This window comes from Heterodontus francisci, chromosome 15 (genome assembly GCF_036365525.1).
Source record: "Heterodontus francisci isolate sHetFra1 chromosome 15, sHetFra1.hap1, whole genome shotgun sequence".
In the NCBI taxonomy this organism is placed as follows: Eukaryota; Metazoa; Chordata; class Chondrichthyes; order Heterodontiformes; family Heterodontidae; genus Heterodontus; species Heterodontus francisci.
In genome coordinates, this window is record NC_090385.1 from 31,045,162 (window position 1) to 31,060,043 (window position 14,882).

The 14,882-nt window shown below is 41.6% G+C and overlaps 1 protein-coding gene across 4 annotated transcripts in view; it reads right to left on the bottom strand.

Moving 5' to 3' along the window:
* Positions 1-14,882, bottom strand: part of LOC137377576 (ubiquitin carboxyl-terminal hydrolase 12) — a 55,434-nt gene that overhangs the window by 20,851 nt on the left and 19,701 nt on the right. For 2 of the 4 annotated variants that reach the window (XM_068047340.1, XM_068047338.1), the window contains exons 2-5: positions 12,427-12,507; positions 11,123-11,336; positions 10,076-10,302; positions 9,553-9,629 (exon numbers count right to left, since the gene is read on the bottom strand). In XM_068047340.1, coding sequence (XP_067903441.1) covers positions 9,553-9,629; positions 10,076-10,302; positions 11,123-11,336; positions 12,427-12,507 — 599 coding nt within the window. The remainder of the gene's footprint in view (positions 1-9,552; positions 9,630-10,075; positions 10,303-11,122; positions 11,337-12,426; positions 12,508-14,882) is intronic. The other 2 variants (XM_068047341.1, XM_068047342.1) reach the window with 1 other exon arrangement.

Here is a 14,882-nt window from a genome sequence, read left to right on the forward strand (position 1 = left end):
ACACCAGTCAAATCAAGCAATCTGTTCATTGTACTGACACAAGCCTTAAAACATAGCACAACAAATCAAACAACATATGCTTGCGTGTAAATTGTTGCTGCAGCCCCACATCATGCATAATACATTCTGGAGGTATTGTGCCATGCTATCAGCACCTATTCTTTACAAACAGATGACTTAAACTTAGTCAGCATCAAAGCGGAGTCCAATCCTCGCTTCATCAACATACAAGCAGGAATCACTGAATAGGAATTGAGAAAGATTGATGTTTTCTCCCTCTGATCTGGGATGGTCCTGTAAGGAAAACTGTAGCAACCCAATCACCGTCTGCTAACTCAGCAAAGACTTCTTGCAAAAACTGCTGGTTTGTATAGTGCAATACCACATTAGTGTCGCTTTAATCCACTAAATCAACTGAGGAGTTTCTTCAAGACAAATCTAAAATTGCAGAAAATCTCTCCAAATACATTAGAAACATAGAAAATAGGAGTAGGCCATTCAGCCTTTCGAGCCTGCTCCGCCATTATGATCATGGCTGATCATCCAACTCAGTAGCCTGTTCCCGCTTTCCCCCCATACTCTTTGATCCCTTTAGACCCAAGAGCTATATCTAACTCCTTCTTGAAAACATACAATGTTTTGGCCTCAACTGCTTTCTGTGGCAGTGAATTCCATGGGCTCACCACTCTCTGGGTGAAGAAATTTCTCATCTCAGTGCTGAAGTTTACCCCGTATCCTTAGACTATGACCCCTGGTTCTGGACTCCCCCATCAGGAACATCCTACATCTACCCTGTCAAGTCCTGCTAGAATTTTATAGGTTTCTATGAGATCCCCCCTCACTCTTCTGAACTCCAGCGAATACAATCCTAACCAACTCAGTCTCTCTTCATACGTCAGTCCCACCATCCCAGGAATCAGTCTGGTAAACCTTCGCTGCACTCCCTCTAGAGCAAGAACATCCTTCCTCAGATAAGGAGACCAAAACTGCACACAATATTCCAGGTGTGGCTTCACTAAGGTCCTGTATAATTTCTGCAAGACATCCCTGCGCTTGTACTCGAATCCTCTCGCTATGAAGGCCAACATACCATTTGCCTCTTTTACCACCTGTAGCACCTGCATGCTTACCTTCAGCGACTGGTGTACGAGAACACCCAGGTCTCGCTGCATATTCCCCTCTCTCAATATACCCATTATGTAATTTACAGAAAACCTGCCCATTAAAATGCCTGTTCAGACATGAACAAAATTCTCTGCTCACACTTTACAAGTAACAAAATCTAGCAAATGCACTTCCAATACAACTGCCAGATCACAATACTAAACTCTTATGTAAAGGGCTATACTTGAAGATTGTGGGGCTCAGGGCCTGGCAGCATAGTTTGGCATAGAAATCTAATAGGGAGATGGGTTCCACTGAATAGCTGCCACAGATGGCAATCAAGGACTCAATCACACAGGGGCCCCACTGGAACTTGGAGCAGCTGGTAAGCTATAGCTTGTTATCTTAGCGATAAGTTCAAATGGAAAGCAATTCAGGATGTGTGTGTATGTATGAGATGGAGAAAGTGTGCGTTATAGAGTTATAGAGTCGCACAGCACAGAAACAGGCCCTTCGGCCCACCGCGTCCATGCCGACCATAATGCCTATCTATACTAATCCCACCTGCCTGCATTAATTCCATATCCTTCTATGCCTTGCTCAGTCAAGTACCTGTCCAGATGCCTCTTAAATGTTGCTACTGTTCCTGCTTCCACCACCTCCTCTGGCAGCTCATTCCAGATACCCACTATTCTTTGTGTCCTTTGATCCCCTTTAAACCTCCTCCCTCTCACCTTAAATCTATGCCCTCTAGTTTTAGTCACTCCTACCATGGGAAACAGACTCTGGTTATGTTGTGTATGTGTAAGATAAATGGGAGAGAAGAGGAAGAGGCAAGGTGTGGTATGGAAGGGGAGACATGGGAAGGGGAGGGATGGGAGAGGGCGAGACCCATAAAAGTCACAGTTGGATAAGGCAGCCAGTTTTGGAAGAAGTGTGTGAAGGGACTAAATACAAATGGAAAATGTGGGGGGAGGGGGCACAGGGTGGATAGAGAGAAAGTCTGTTCCGCATAAGAATACCCAATGTAAGATCACAGCCTGACTATTAAAATTGTACCATGGGACTGGTCAGCCTCACAATTAGAAGCAGCAGCAGAGATCACATGGCTGGAATCGAGGTGTTTGGCAAGCAGTCACACAAGAGCAGCAAGCAGGCATCACAAGACCATAAAGGGAATTCAGAGAGTTCAGCTGCAATCCAAACAGGCAAGAAAAGATACATAGGCAATAAGTGTACTTCCACTTATTCCAACTATCGATAGAAACTATATTACATCAATGACAACTACTACCCTCATTTGCAACTCTGAACTGTCCCTCATACTTCTGTACATAGTGATCAGGGTGGTCAATCACCAGTTAGCAAGAAAAAGCTTTTATTCACACCTTTACAAAATATGGAAATTATCCTGTTTATAAACATTGTCCCTAACATTTAAGACTTTCAAATTTAAATTACCAAGAACAAATTCTTTGAGGTAAAACCAGTTTAAAATGAGGATAATTTGAACAGTAACTAGAACTCTACTCCCTCTCAAGGAGCAGCACCACACCATCAACTATCCCTAAAATCCCCATTCTCAATAAGCACAGTTCTCTAATGAAATCACTGTGTGATGCATAACCACAATTCCTATTAAATGGGGTTCATCTTTTTTAAATAAAAATGAAGTCCAAATTGGGATTCATAGACCATTTTTTACACACTGCCAATTCAATTAAATTTATACGAAAGGTGACAAAGAAGAAAAGTGAACAGTTCAGACTATCTATTTTATGCAGAGGCTGGTGAATATATTGATCAGAAGATCAACAGAAGCAGCAGTAATGGATGTCAACAGAAAATGCAAATGAATGAGACAAAAAAGAACAAACTTGCATGTATATAGCACCTTTCACCACTGAGACAACTCAAAAGTACCTCACAGCCAATTCAGTACTTTTGACATTGAATCACTGGCATAATGTATGAAAATGTAGCAGCCAATTTGCGCACAGCAAGGTTCCACAAAACAGCAATGAGATAAATGACTAGATAATCTATTTCAGTGATGTTAGTTTATGGATTAATATTGGCCAGGACACCAGCGAATACCCCTGCTCTTCTTTGAAAAATGCCATGTCACCCTGAGGGCTTTTGAGGCCTCAGGTTAATGTCTCATCCAAATAAGGGCAACTCCAACACTGGAGTATCAACCTAGATTATGTGCCCTACTCGCAAAAGTGGGACTTGAACCCACATCCTTCTGACTCAGTGGTGAGAGTGCTACCACTTAGCCAAAGCTGACACAAACTAGAAAGATATTTGGCAGAGTGCAATTTAGGACAGCGGGAGATGAGGTAACATGACTTTTATTGTTAAACCTTGCAGTTGATTAGATGGGCTTCAAAACAATATTCCTGGTCCAAAACATTCCTATTCAGGATGGTGTGTGACTTGGAAGGGAACTTGCAGGTGGTGATGTTCCCATGCATCTGCTGCTCTTATCCTTCGAGGTGGTAGAGGTCGTGAGTTTGGAAGGTGCTGTCGAAGGAGCCTTGGTGCGTTGCTGCAGTGCATCTTGTATATGGTACACACTGCTGCCACTGTGCGTCGGTGGTTCAGGGAGTGAATGTTTGTAGATGGGGTGCCAATCAAGTGGGCTGCTTTGTTCTGGATGGTGTCGAGCTTCTTGAGTGTTGTTGGAGCTGCACCCATCCAGGCAAGTGGAGAGTATTCCATCACACTCCTGACTTGGGCCTTGTAGATGCCGGACAGGCTTTGGGGAGTCAGGAGGCGAGTTACACGCCGCAGGATTCCTAGCCTCTGACCTGCTCTTGTAGGCACGGTATTTATATGACTACTCCAGTTCAGTTTCTGGTCAATGGTAGCCCCTAGGATGTTGATAGCGGGGGATTCAGCGATGGTAATGCCACTGAATGTCAAAGGGAGATGGTTAGATTCTCTTGTTGGAGATAGTCATTGCCCGGCACTTGCGTGGCGCAAATGTTACTTGCCACTTATCAGCCCAAGCCTGGATATTGTCCAGGTCTTGCTGCATTTCTACACGGGCTGCTTCATTATTTGAGGAGTTGCGAATGGTGCTGAACATTGTGCAATCATCAGCGAACATCCCCACTTCTGACCTTATGATTGAAGGAAGGTCATTGATGAAGCAGCTGAAGATGGTTGGGCCTAGGACACTACCCTGAAGAACTCCTGCAGTGATGTCCTGGAGCTCAGATGATTAACCTTCAACAACCACAGCCATCTTCCTTTGCGCTAGGTATGACTCCAACCAGCAGAGTTTTCCCCCGATTCCCATTGACTCCAGTTTTGCTAGGGCTCCTTGATGCCGTACTCAGTCAAATGCTGCCTTGGTGTCAAGGGCAGTCACTCTCACCACACCTTGAGTTCAGCTCTTTTGTCCATGTTTGAACCAAGGTTGTAATGAGGTCAGGAGCTGAGTGGCCCTGGCGGAACCCAAACTGAGCATCACTGAGCAGTTATTGCTAAGCAAGTGCTGCTTGATGGCACTGTTGATGACACCTTCCATCACTTTACTGATGATTGAGAGTTGGCTGATGGGGCGGTAATTGGCTGGGTTGGACTTGTCCTGCTCTTTGCGTACAGGACATACCTGGGCAATTTTCCACATTGCCGGGTAGATGCCAGTGTTGTAGGTAGACTGGAACAGCTTGGCTAGGGGTGTGGCAAGTTCTGGAGCATAGGTCTTCAGTACTATTGCCGGAACATTGTCAGGACCCCTAGCCTTTGCAGTATCCAGTGCCTTCAGTCATTTCTTGATATCACGCGGAGTGAATCGAATTGGCTGAAGTCTGGCATCTGTAATGCTGGGGACTTCGGGGGGCGAGATGGATCATCAATTCGGCACTTCTGGCTGAAGATTGTTGCAAATGCTTCAGCCTTATCTTTCGCACTGATGTGCTGGGCTCCATCATTGAGGATGGGGATATTTGTGGAGCCACCTCCTCCAGTTAGTTGTCTAATTGTCCACCACCATTTATGACTGGATGTGGCAGGACTGCAGAGCTTAGATCTGATCCGTTGATTATGGGATCACTTAGCTCTGTCCATTGCATGCTGCTTATGCAGTTTAGCATGCAAGTAGTCCTGGGTTGTAATTTCACCAGGTTGACACCTCATTTTGAGGTATGCCTGGTGCTGCTCCTGGCATACCCTCCTACACTCTTCATTGAACCAGGGTTGGTCTCCTGGCTTGAAGGTAATGGTAGAGTGGGGAATATGCCGGGCCATGAGGTTACAGATTGTGGTTGAGTACAATTCTGCTGCTGCTGATGGCCCACAGCGCCTCATGGATGCCCAGTTCTGCATTGCTAGATCTGTTCGAAATCTATCTCATCTAGCACTGTGATAGTGCCACACAACACGATGGACGGTATCCTCAATGTGAAGGCGGGACTTCGTCTCCACAAGGACTGTGCGGTGGAAACGCCTACCAATACAGTCACGGACAGAAGCATCTGCGGCAGGCAGATTGGTGAGGACGAGTCAACTATGTTTTTCCCTTGTGTTGGTTCCCCCACCACCTGCCGCAGACCCAGTCTAGCAGATATGTCCTTTAGTACTCGGCCAGCTCGGTCTGTAGCAGTGCTACCGAGCCACTCTTGGTGATGGACATTGAAGTCCCCCACCCAGAGTACATTTTGTGCCCTTGCCACCCTCAGTGCTTCCTCCAAATGGTGTTCAACATGGAGGAGTACTGACTCATCAGCTGAGGGAGGGCGGTAGGTGGTAATCAGTAGGAGGTTACCTTGCCCATGTTTGACCTGATGCCATGAGACTTCATGGAGTCCAGAGTCGATGTTGAGGACTCCCAGGGCAACTCCCTCCCTACTGTATACCACTGTGTCACCACCTCTGTCCTGCCGGTGGGACAGGACATACCCAGGGATAGTGATTGCAGTGTCTGGGACATTGTCTGTAAGGTATGATTCCGTGAGTTTGACTACGTCAGGCTGTTGCTTGACTCGTCTGTGGGACAGCTTCCCAACTTTGGCACAAGCCCCCAGATGTTAGTAAGGAGGACTTTGCAGGGTCGACAGGGCTGGGTTTGCCGTTGTCGTTTCCGGTGTCTAGGTCGATGCCGGGCGGTCCGACGGGTTTCATTCCTTTTCATAGCGGTTAGGTACAACTGTGTGGCTTGCTAGGCCATTTCAGAGGGCATGTAAGAGTTAACCACATTGCTGTGGGTCTGGAGTCACATGTAGGCCAGACCAGATAAGGACAGCAGATTTCCTTCCCTAAAGGACATTAATGAACCAGATGGGTAGTTACAACAATCGACAATAGTTTCATCATTAGACTAGCTTTTAATTCCAGATTTATTAATTAAATTCAAATTCCACCTTCTGCTGTGGTGGGATTCGAACCCATGTCTCCAGATCAATACCCTGGGTCTCTGGGTTACTAGGCCAGTGATAATACGCCACCGCCTTCCCTCAGTAATGAGTAATGTAACTCAGTAGAGTAATGTATAAGAAAAGGATACTGTATCACCTACGATGGTACGGTTAAAGATTAAAATATATAGAAATGGCAATCAGACAAACTTTCTTTTCGTAATGGCTCTACATTGTCTATAATTCACAAGTTTCAAGCACAAGATTAGAAATTATGGGTATTTTTCCTCCCTTCAATAGTACTCGCAGAAAAGGCAATCAAGTTAGAGTCAAATGAAAATTTATTTTGCAAAAATAAAAGCTGGATTGATGCCTGTTGACAAGGATTTAAGGGTTTTGGAGATATAAATAGCATTACTTGTTTATTTTCAAAAGTGACATATGGAAAGGAACTTGGTATTCTTTAAAAGAGGGGAACAAGTGATATGAGGAAATTGCTGGAATTTGGATGGAGTTAGTTTGAAAGCCCGAATTTATATACAAAAGTGTTCTACGTTCCTACCATTTATTTCTATTGTTCAGATTTGGATTAATGGAAGTGAAAAACCATTGGACTCTCATCACAATAATCCAAAATATTACAACATTAGAAATATTTCAACACTCAAAGATTCACTTGACAATTTTTTTGTAAATCCTACAAGCTGTGATATGGAGAAAATCTCAAGCACCAAATATCAAATCAGTAATGGCTTATTTAGCAGGGAAGGAGACATTTGCTGTAACTCTCACTGTAGTCCATGGTTCTCTTAGTTGCATACTGATAGCCTGCAATGAATTTTGTTTACTTTGCATGAAGAGAAAACCAAAGCCAAGAGGAAAAATGGATGTTTCTTCTCATTTTCACACAAAATATACAGCACAGAAATAGGCCATTTGGCCTAATTTGCCTGTGCTGGTGTCAATACTCTACACGAGTCTCTTCCCATTCCATCTACCTCAAATCAGCCTTGCAGCACATTTTTCTATTCCCTTTTCTCTCAAGTACTTGACCAGTTTCCTTTTGAAAGCATCTAAGTTATTTGCCTGCCTTATTTATAGTGGTAGCAATTCAACATTCTAACTTCTCTTCAAGTGAAATTATTCTCCTTATTTTCTTATTGGATTTATGGTTCCACGTTTTGGATTATCCCATAAGTAGAACTCTCTCCACATCTACCCTGTCCAACCCATTCATAATTTTAAAATCCTCTATCAGATCACCTCTAAGTTTTTTTTACTAAAGAAAAAAGCCCCAACCTTTCCCAATAGCAGTAATCTCTCCGTTCTGGTACCATCCTTGTAAATTTCTCTTTGCACGTTCTCCAGTGCTTTGATGTCCCTTTTATGGTATGGAGACCAGAATTAGCATAATGTTGTCTACTTTTGAATTAAGTAACCCCAGAAATAAATCCCAGTACTTTGTTAACAATTTTAACTGCTTTGTTGACCTACAATGCTGCTTTTAATGATTTGTTCACTTGTATTCCTAGATCCCTTTGCTCTTCTACCCTGTGCAGTTTTTTTTAATTTTTAAGGTGTAGATGATGTTTCTATTTTTCCTACCAAAGTGCATCACTTCACATTTATCGATGTTAAAATTAACTTGCCACCTAACTGCCCAGTCTGCAAGCTTTCTAATGTTTTCTTGTATTATGTTGTATTCTTTCTTAGCGTTAGCTGTATCAGCCAGTTTGGATCATCTGCAAATTTTGATTTGAGTACTTACTCCTCAGAACAAAGCATTAATGCAAATTACGAATATCAGCGGTCCTAGTAATGATCTGTGTGAAACACCACTTATTACCTTTCCCCAATCTAAGGAACTACCCTTTACCCCTATTCTCTGATTTCTATTTTAGCCAACTTGGTATCCATTCAGCTATTTGCCCCCTGACTCCACAGGCTCTAACCTTTATCATGAGACTATTGTGTGGTACCATATTGAAGGCCTTTTGAAAATCCAAGTATATGACATCTACTGCATTACCCTTGTCTACTCTTTCCATTATCTCTTCAAAGAATTGTATCAGGTTAGTTAAGCATTGACATCCATGGTGACTACTTATAAAATATTTTTTCTCTAGATGCTCTAGCAATTATTTTAGTATAGATTCCAGTATCTACCCTATTACTGACATTAAACTGATTGGCCTTTGGTTCCAGGTTTTAATCTAGCCATTTATGGCACAGGAGGCGGCCATTCGGCCCATTGAGTCCATGCTGGCTCTACGTAGTGCAATCCAGTCAGCCCCATTCTCTCTATCTCTGCTATCTCTTCCCTAGTTGCCATGTGTATGTGTATTCCATACCATCCAAACTTGAGGTTTTATCCTCTTTTAATTTGTCAAATATTTTCTCTTTTATATCCCAACTGTATTAATACTCCTTTTAAATACATCCTCTAGTGAAGTGTCTATTTCATTATCTTAAGTAAAAACTGAGGCAAAGTAGTTATTCACTTCTCTGCCATTTCTCTGTCATTCCCTGAGTTTACCTTGTTCATTCTTTAGAAACTCTATCCCTACTTAAATTTTCCTTTTGTTATTTATAGAACACTATTGTTTCTTATATTCCTTGATAATTTGATTTTGGAATTTCTCTTTGCCATCCTGATGGTGTTTTTAACCTTCTCTCCTAAGTTCTTGCAATCATTTTTTTAATTTAAGGTAAGATAATGTTAAAATGCAACTTGATTTATGTGAACCATCGCTGCTATTACCGAAGAAGCAGATGCAACAATGCCGACCTTCACTTCATCATTATGTTATCTTCATTTGGATCAGCTGTATTGACCAAACACCCAAATTCAAACTAAACTAGCTTTTGAGTTGACCAGTTTCAATCTGAATAGCTATATTTGCAGCTCTCAAAAATCAAAGTTTGAGAAACTAATTATCACTTAAGGAGCGTGGGTAAAATACCTTTCATAAATGTGTAAATAATCCTTCCATATCTCTAGCCTTTCAGTATGAATGTACATCAAGTTGAATATATCTTATCTTCAATATGTATGCTTAGAAATCTTTACATACCAACCTACCTTAAACAATGAGTTATAGAAGTGTTTTGTTCTACATCAACTGAAAGATCCAAAAAATCTTCATCTTTGCTGCTAACCTGTAGAGAAAGAAAACATGACATTTAACCACAAAATGTTAGTCACCATTCTGTCATGACGTTAGCTTTTTTCTGTAGCTTATTTTCTTTTGGGGAATGGGGGGGTGGGGAAGCATGGAAGGGCGTGATGATGAACCAAACAAAATACAAAAGGCAAACTTCCCTAACAGCCCAGAAGCTAAAGACACTACATGGTGTAGCACTACATGAGGTCATGTCCAATATCAGGGAAGGAGTCCCATCTGTGATGGATTGTGCATTTTGTCTCTGCCTACTTTTGCTAAATCATGGTTCTACAGACCCTTGCTGGCATATGGAAAGCCCCAATCAGAATGACAAAGTTGCAAATGCTCAATATAATCAGAGCAGATTTGGCAATGAGAGAACTAGCACAATTACAGGTACACACTAACTCATACATTTCAACACTTTCCTTTGAAACTCACAGTTTCACAGTTAAGACACCTCGTTTCATTTGTTAATGTTCCTTGAAATATTTCGTGCACCCAGGTCGGTTCCGTTTTATCGTTTTCCTCACTTTCCACATTGCCATTCTGTAGCTTGCCGTTCTGCTTCTCCTGTTTCTTTTCCTCTTGTAATAGATCAGCAATTGTGTTTAAAAGGTAGTTCAGGAACTCGTGTGCATCTTGTTGCATATAATTATCAAACAATTCTGGAAATACCAAAAAGAGAGTTATCAGCATTTCTGACGGGCCTTGCATTATTAATTAGTACACAATACATTTTAATTATGCCCGATTTCCTCAATAACATTCTAACAATTTGCTTTTTTAACTTCAGGAAGGAAAGGTGAAATTTTTCCCCAAAAACAGTTCTTCAAAACCAAGTTTTCAATTAGCCCATAGAATAAGTCAGCAATCTGGTGGTGTTGCAGCACCACACAAACCATCATAATGAAGGCAGATTGCCTAAGTAAATTGAGGAAATCTGTTACTTGGATTTAAAATTACAAAGCCAGTGCCACTGTCGCATTAACATTTTCAAAAGGTGCTGTATATCATCAGAAGCAAAGTTCACAGTTCATGAAAAAGTAGATTTAGGAATCCACTAGAACAAGCGTAGCCAAGTTTTAACCAACCTCTGTCTTATTAGCAATCTCTTTTCCATCCAGTCTAACTGGCAATCACTTACGGAAAAAGTAGACTATATTGTAATTGCAAATTTGCCTTAACATTCTAAAAAAAATTAAAAAGAGAAAGTTGGAAATTAAAAAGGCAGATTAAGCTCTCAGCCATATAGGGACACTACAATTGGTCTTAGTGCAATAAACAAACCAGGATTCCTACGCCTAATCACTATCCTGCCCAGATTCCAAATTTGGAGCAATATAGTTTTAGAATTATTTCTTCTGCACTCTCAAATTCACTTTGACTTAACATGTTTGTAATTTTAAATTAGCCTGTAATAATGTCAAAATTTAGCTGCAACATCGGCTTTGCTTTACAAAAACAAATAGCAGAAAATCTCATTACCGTTTTCTTTTCTTAATCTTGATATGAATTTCTTGGGTGGTATCACACCGACTTTCTTTTTCTGTGTTGCTATACTGTTAAAGAGGTCAGACAGGCACGTGAGCAGATTTTCCTTCTTCCTGGGCTGCACCTTGTAAGCCAAAACCTTTTCCCGAAATGGCCGACAGAAGTAAAGTGCTTGTAAAACGGAATTGCAATAGCAAGTATTGCCGAACTAGCAAGGTTAAAAAAATGCGCAGTAAGGAATATGAAATAATGTCCATCTTTCTCACTGTTAATGATTCTTTCAGGTTGTACTGAATCAGCCGATTCACACTACTGAGCTTAACAGTAGAGCCCAAAAGAGATCAGCAACATTTGCTGTTAATTTAAAAACATGCATTTTTGTTTAACAGAAATGCCTTCTTTAAAAAAAATGGCAAACAATACTGGGATATCATTAATAAGCTTTAGCAGTCTACATAAAAAAAATTACAATTGTAATGTTTTTCAACTTTGTTATTACACTGGATATACACCCATCATGACTTTTGACTGTCTCAAGTCCTCCAGTGGTCATAAATGGCGAGCTTGAAAAGCCACCCCTTGCATCCAATGCACATGGACTACATGGATTCAAACAAGGTGAAAGGTCAACCGATGCAGGAGTAAATTATGTACTTATTCAGTCTTGATCTGGACTAGTTCTCTAGGGTTTGGTTCTTGCTTTCCAGAATATTGCCTAGGAAGGTTCCAGATTGCTACATTCATACAAAGGGCTTCTAAGACCTCTGTGGATGGCAACATTATAAGTTTAGTTGACTTTGCTTTTCTATCCTTCCTGTCTCCTATTTTTCCATCTCCTTGCTCTCAGTGGCCAGATACAGAAAACTGGAAGCTACGTCTTGTAGTTCTGCACATTTCCAAATAGATCAGCCATCTCTTCATTTGGTTCCTTTTTTGAAAGCTGCACCTGACAGGCAGATTAAAGGGTGGTCACATGGGATTAGGACTGCCTTGTTGAGGATAAACGCCAACAGAAATTGGTTGGGTCAAACCCCCTGTTCCCATGTTGTAATTTCGATGCATGGGTGCTACATATTCAATCAAAAATGGTTTTCCGCCATTGTCAGATTTGACTATTGATTTTCCATATTTGGAGTTGAATTTCACCAGTTTGCTTCTACTCTTATGAAGCCAGCATCACTTGTTTCAATATAATTCCCAGTGTTTTAAAAGGAAAAATAGGACTGGAACTAATTTTGAAATGGATAAAGGAGAAGCTAGACTCTAGGCTGCCTCGGAAGATATCAGCAGTAACTTACATTGACCAAGCCAAAGTAATGTTCATTTACAGGAAACTGTTCCGGCCCAATCTCTTTCTCCAAAGCAGAGGCATTGGCGCCCTAAAAACACAGACAAAAGGAGGAGTCATCTAAAAGTATCACAAAGCAAAGAATTATGTTCTTGTGTAACATTCATAGAATACTTCTGAAACTAGTTGAGATGTTTTCACATAACAAGAGTTTTCTATCTGCCTGAAAGGACAATACACCTGAAAGTAGTAATTAAACAAATTAGGTATGTTCTTGCTGCAACAAATGTAGACATATTTATACGAAAAAACGTCAAGTTTTGACAGGAGTAATGGAGCAACATTAAGGCGGGAATTTTGACGACCAGCTTCAAAAGCGGTGGTCCGCACGCATAGAATTTGCTCCACGATATTTAGCTCATTTACATGGAGGGGGTGGAATGCCTGCCCCCGATGGTGTGGAGTGGGCAGGCACTCCGTCCCCGGCAACTGCATCCGGTGCCACTGCGCAGGTACCAGCACTATTGTTAAAGGGCTTCCAGTCCTTACAGTTAATTTACATGTTTAAGGGAACAGTCAATATAAATTTATTTAAAACATGTAATAAATGATTAAGCCTCTCTCCCACCCCTCTCCAATAACTAAAGACTTTGATTGCCCTCTCCCCACCCCCCCAAAAAAACTTATCTTCCAATCCTGACCTTTCCCCACCCGAACTTTATTCACTTTCACCTTCCACCCCTTCCCACCAACTCCTCCACCAATCGCAAGAATTTTCCCCGCTCCCGCCCTCCCCACCAGTGTTCCGCCTCTGAGCTCCGAACAAAAATCTGAAGGCACGAGAGTTCTGGAAACTGGCCGGAATATGGGAGTAGGACAGCCATCGCGACGAGGTAAGTATTAATTCAGTCAGTAAAATTTATTTTCATATTGAAATGAGGCTCCTGTCGCCTTGCGGCGGGAGAAACCACTGGTATTATGAGGCAGGGCCAGCCCCTAGTCACTACCTGGACCAATTTCAGAAATGTGAGGCAAGAGAAACTTTACAACTTCCATTACCCCTATAAGGCATGCTAGATCTATCGAGGCAGTAGCACTGGACACAGCAATAACAAGTGCACAGCAGTCACAAAAGCTTAAAATATACTCTCATTCCAAAGCCAGCTCCCAATCCCAGGATACACAATTGTGCATCATGTTAAACTGACATCCTATAGTGCAGTGAAATGCCACTACTTCAAGTTTGAAACTAGTCAGCTGTGAGATTTCACTTCCACTCAAATCATAGAATTACAGCATGGTTACGGTGTAGAAGGAAGCCATTAAGCCCGCCATTTTTGGGCTGGGTCTCCACAAGAGCAATTCACCTAGTCCCACTCCCCTGCCTTTTCCCGATAGCCCTGCAATTTTTTCTCTTCAGATTATTATCCAATTCCCTTTGAAAGCCACCATTGAACCTGCTTCCACCACTCTCTCAGGCAGTGCATTCCAGATCCTAACCACTCGCTGCATTAAAAAGTCACTTTTGCATCTTTTGCCAACCACTTCAAATCAGTATCCTCTGCCATTGGGAACTGTTTCTCCCGTTCTACTTGTCCAGCACCCTCATCATTTTGGACACACCTATCAAATCTCCTCTCAACCTTCTCTTCTCCAAAGAGAGCCGCCCAAGCTTCTCCAACCTATCCATGTAACTGAAGTTCGTTAACCCGGAACCAATCTTGTGAATCTTTTCTGCACCCTCTCCAATGCCTTCACATCCTTCCTAAAGTATGGTGCTCAGAACTGGACACAATACTCCAGGTGAGGCCAAACCAGTGTTTCATACAGGTTAACCATAACTTCCTTGTTCTTGTACTCTATACCTCTATTTATAAAGCCCAGGATCCCGTATGTTTTATTAACTGCTTTCTCAACCTTCAACCATTTGTGCACATATACCCCCAGCTCCCTCTGCTCCTGCAACCCCTTTAGAATTGTTCCAGTAGTGATGCTAAATATCTTGATATGCTTTGTAAGCAGCTTTTTCATAAATTTGCAATTGTCAAATCGATTCAGCACCAACTTTGATATAAATTTAATTAAGTAGCTGTCTAACATGGACATTTTAGACACAAGTGTGCACAAATGTTTTAAATGTCTGACCCAGCTGCTCGCCTGTGTCACCTGAATTTTTTTCCCACTTTAGATTTCCACGGTAGGAAATTATTTAGTATAATGCACGTACACACGTTTGAGACCGCACGAGATAAAAATGCAAGATTTGGTCAATTAATTTGAAGCCTGCAGAAAATAAAAATTTAATTTTTGGATAGCTGTTTGGGCAGTGTCAATCAAGTATTTATTTTTATGTTGGCTAGAATACTCTGTACTTAATTAAATTTTACATTTTCAGATTTCAACACAATTTGGGAGAACCATGTTGGGAACACAGGAATGGAGTGTGGGAAGATTTGATGAACTAAC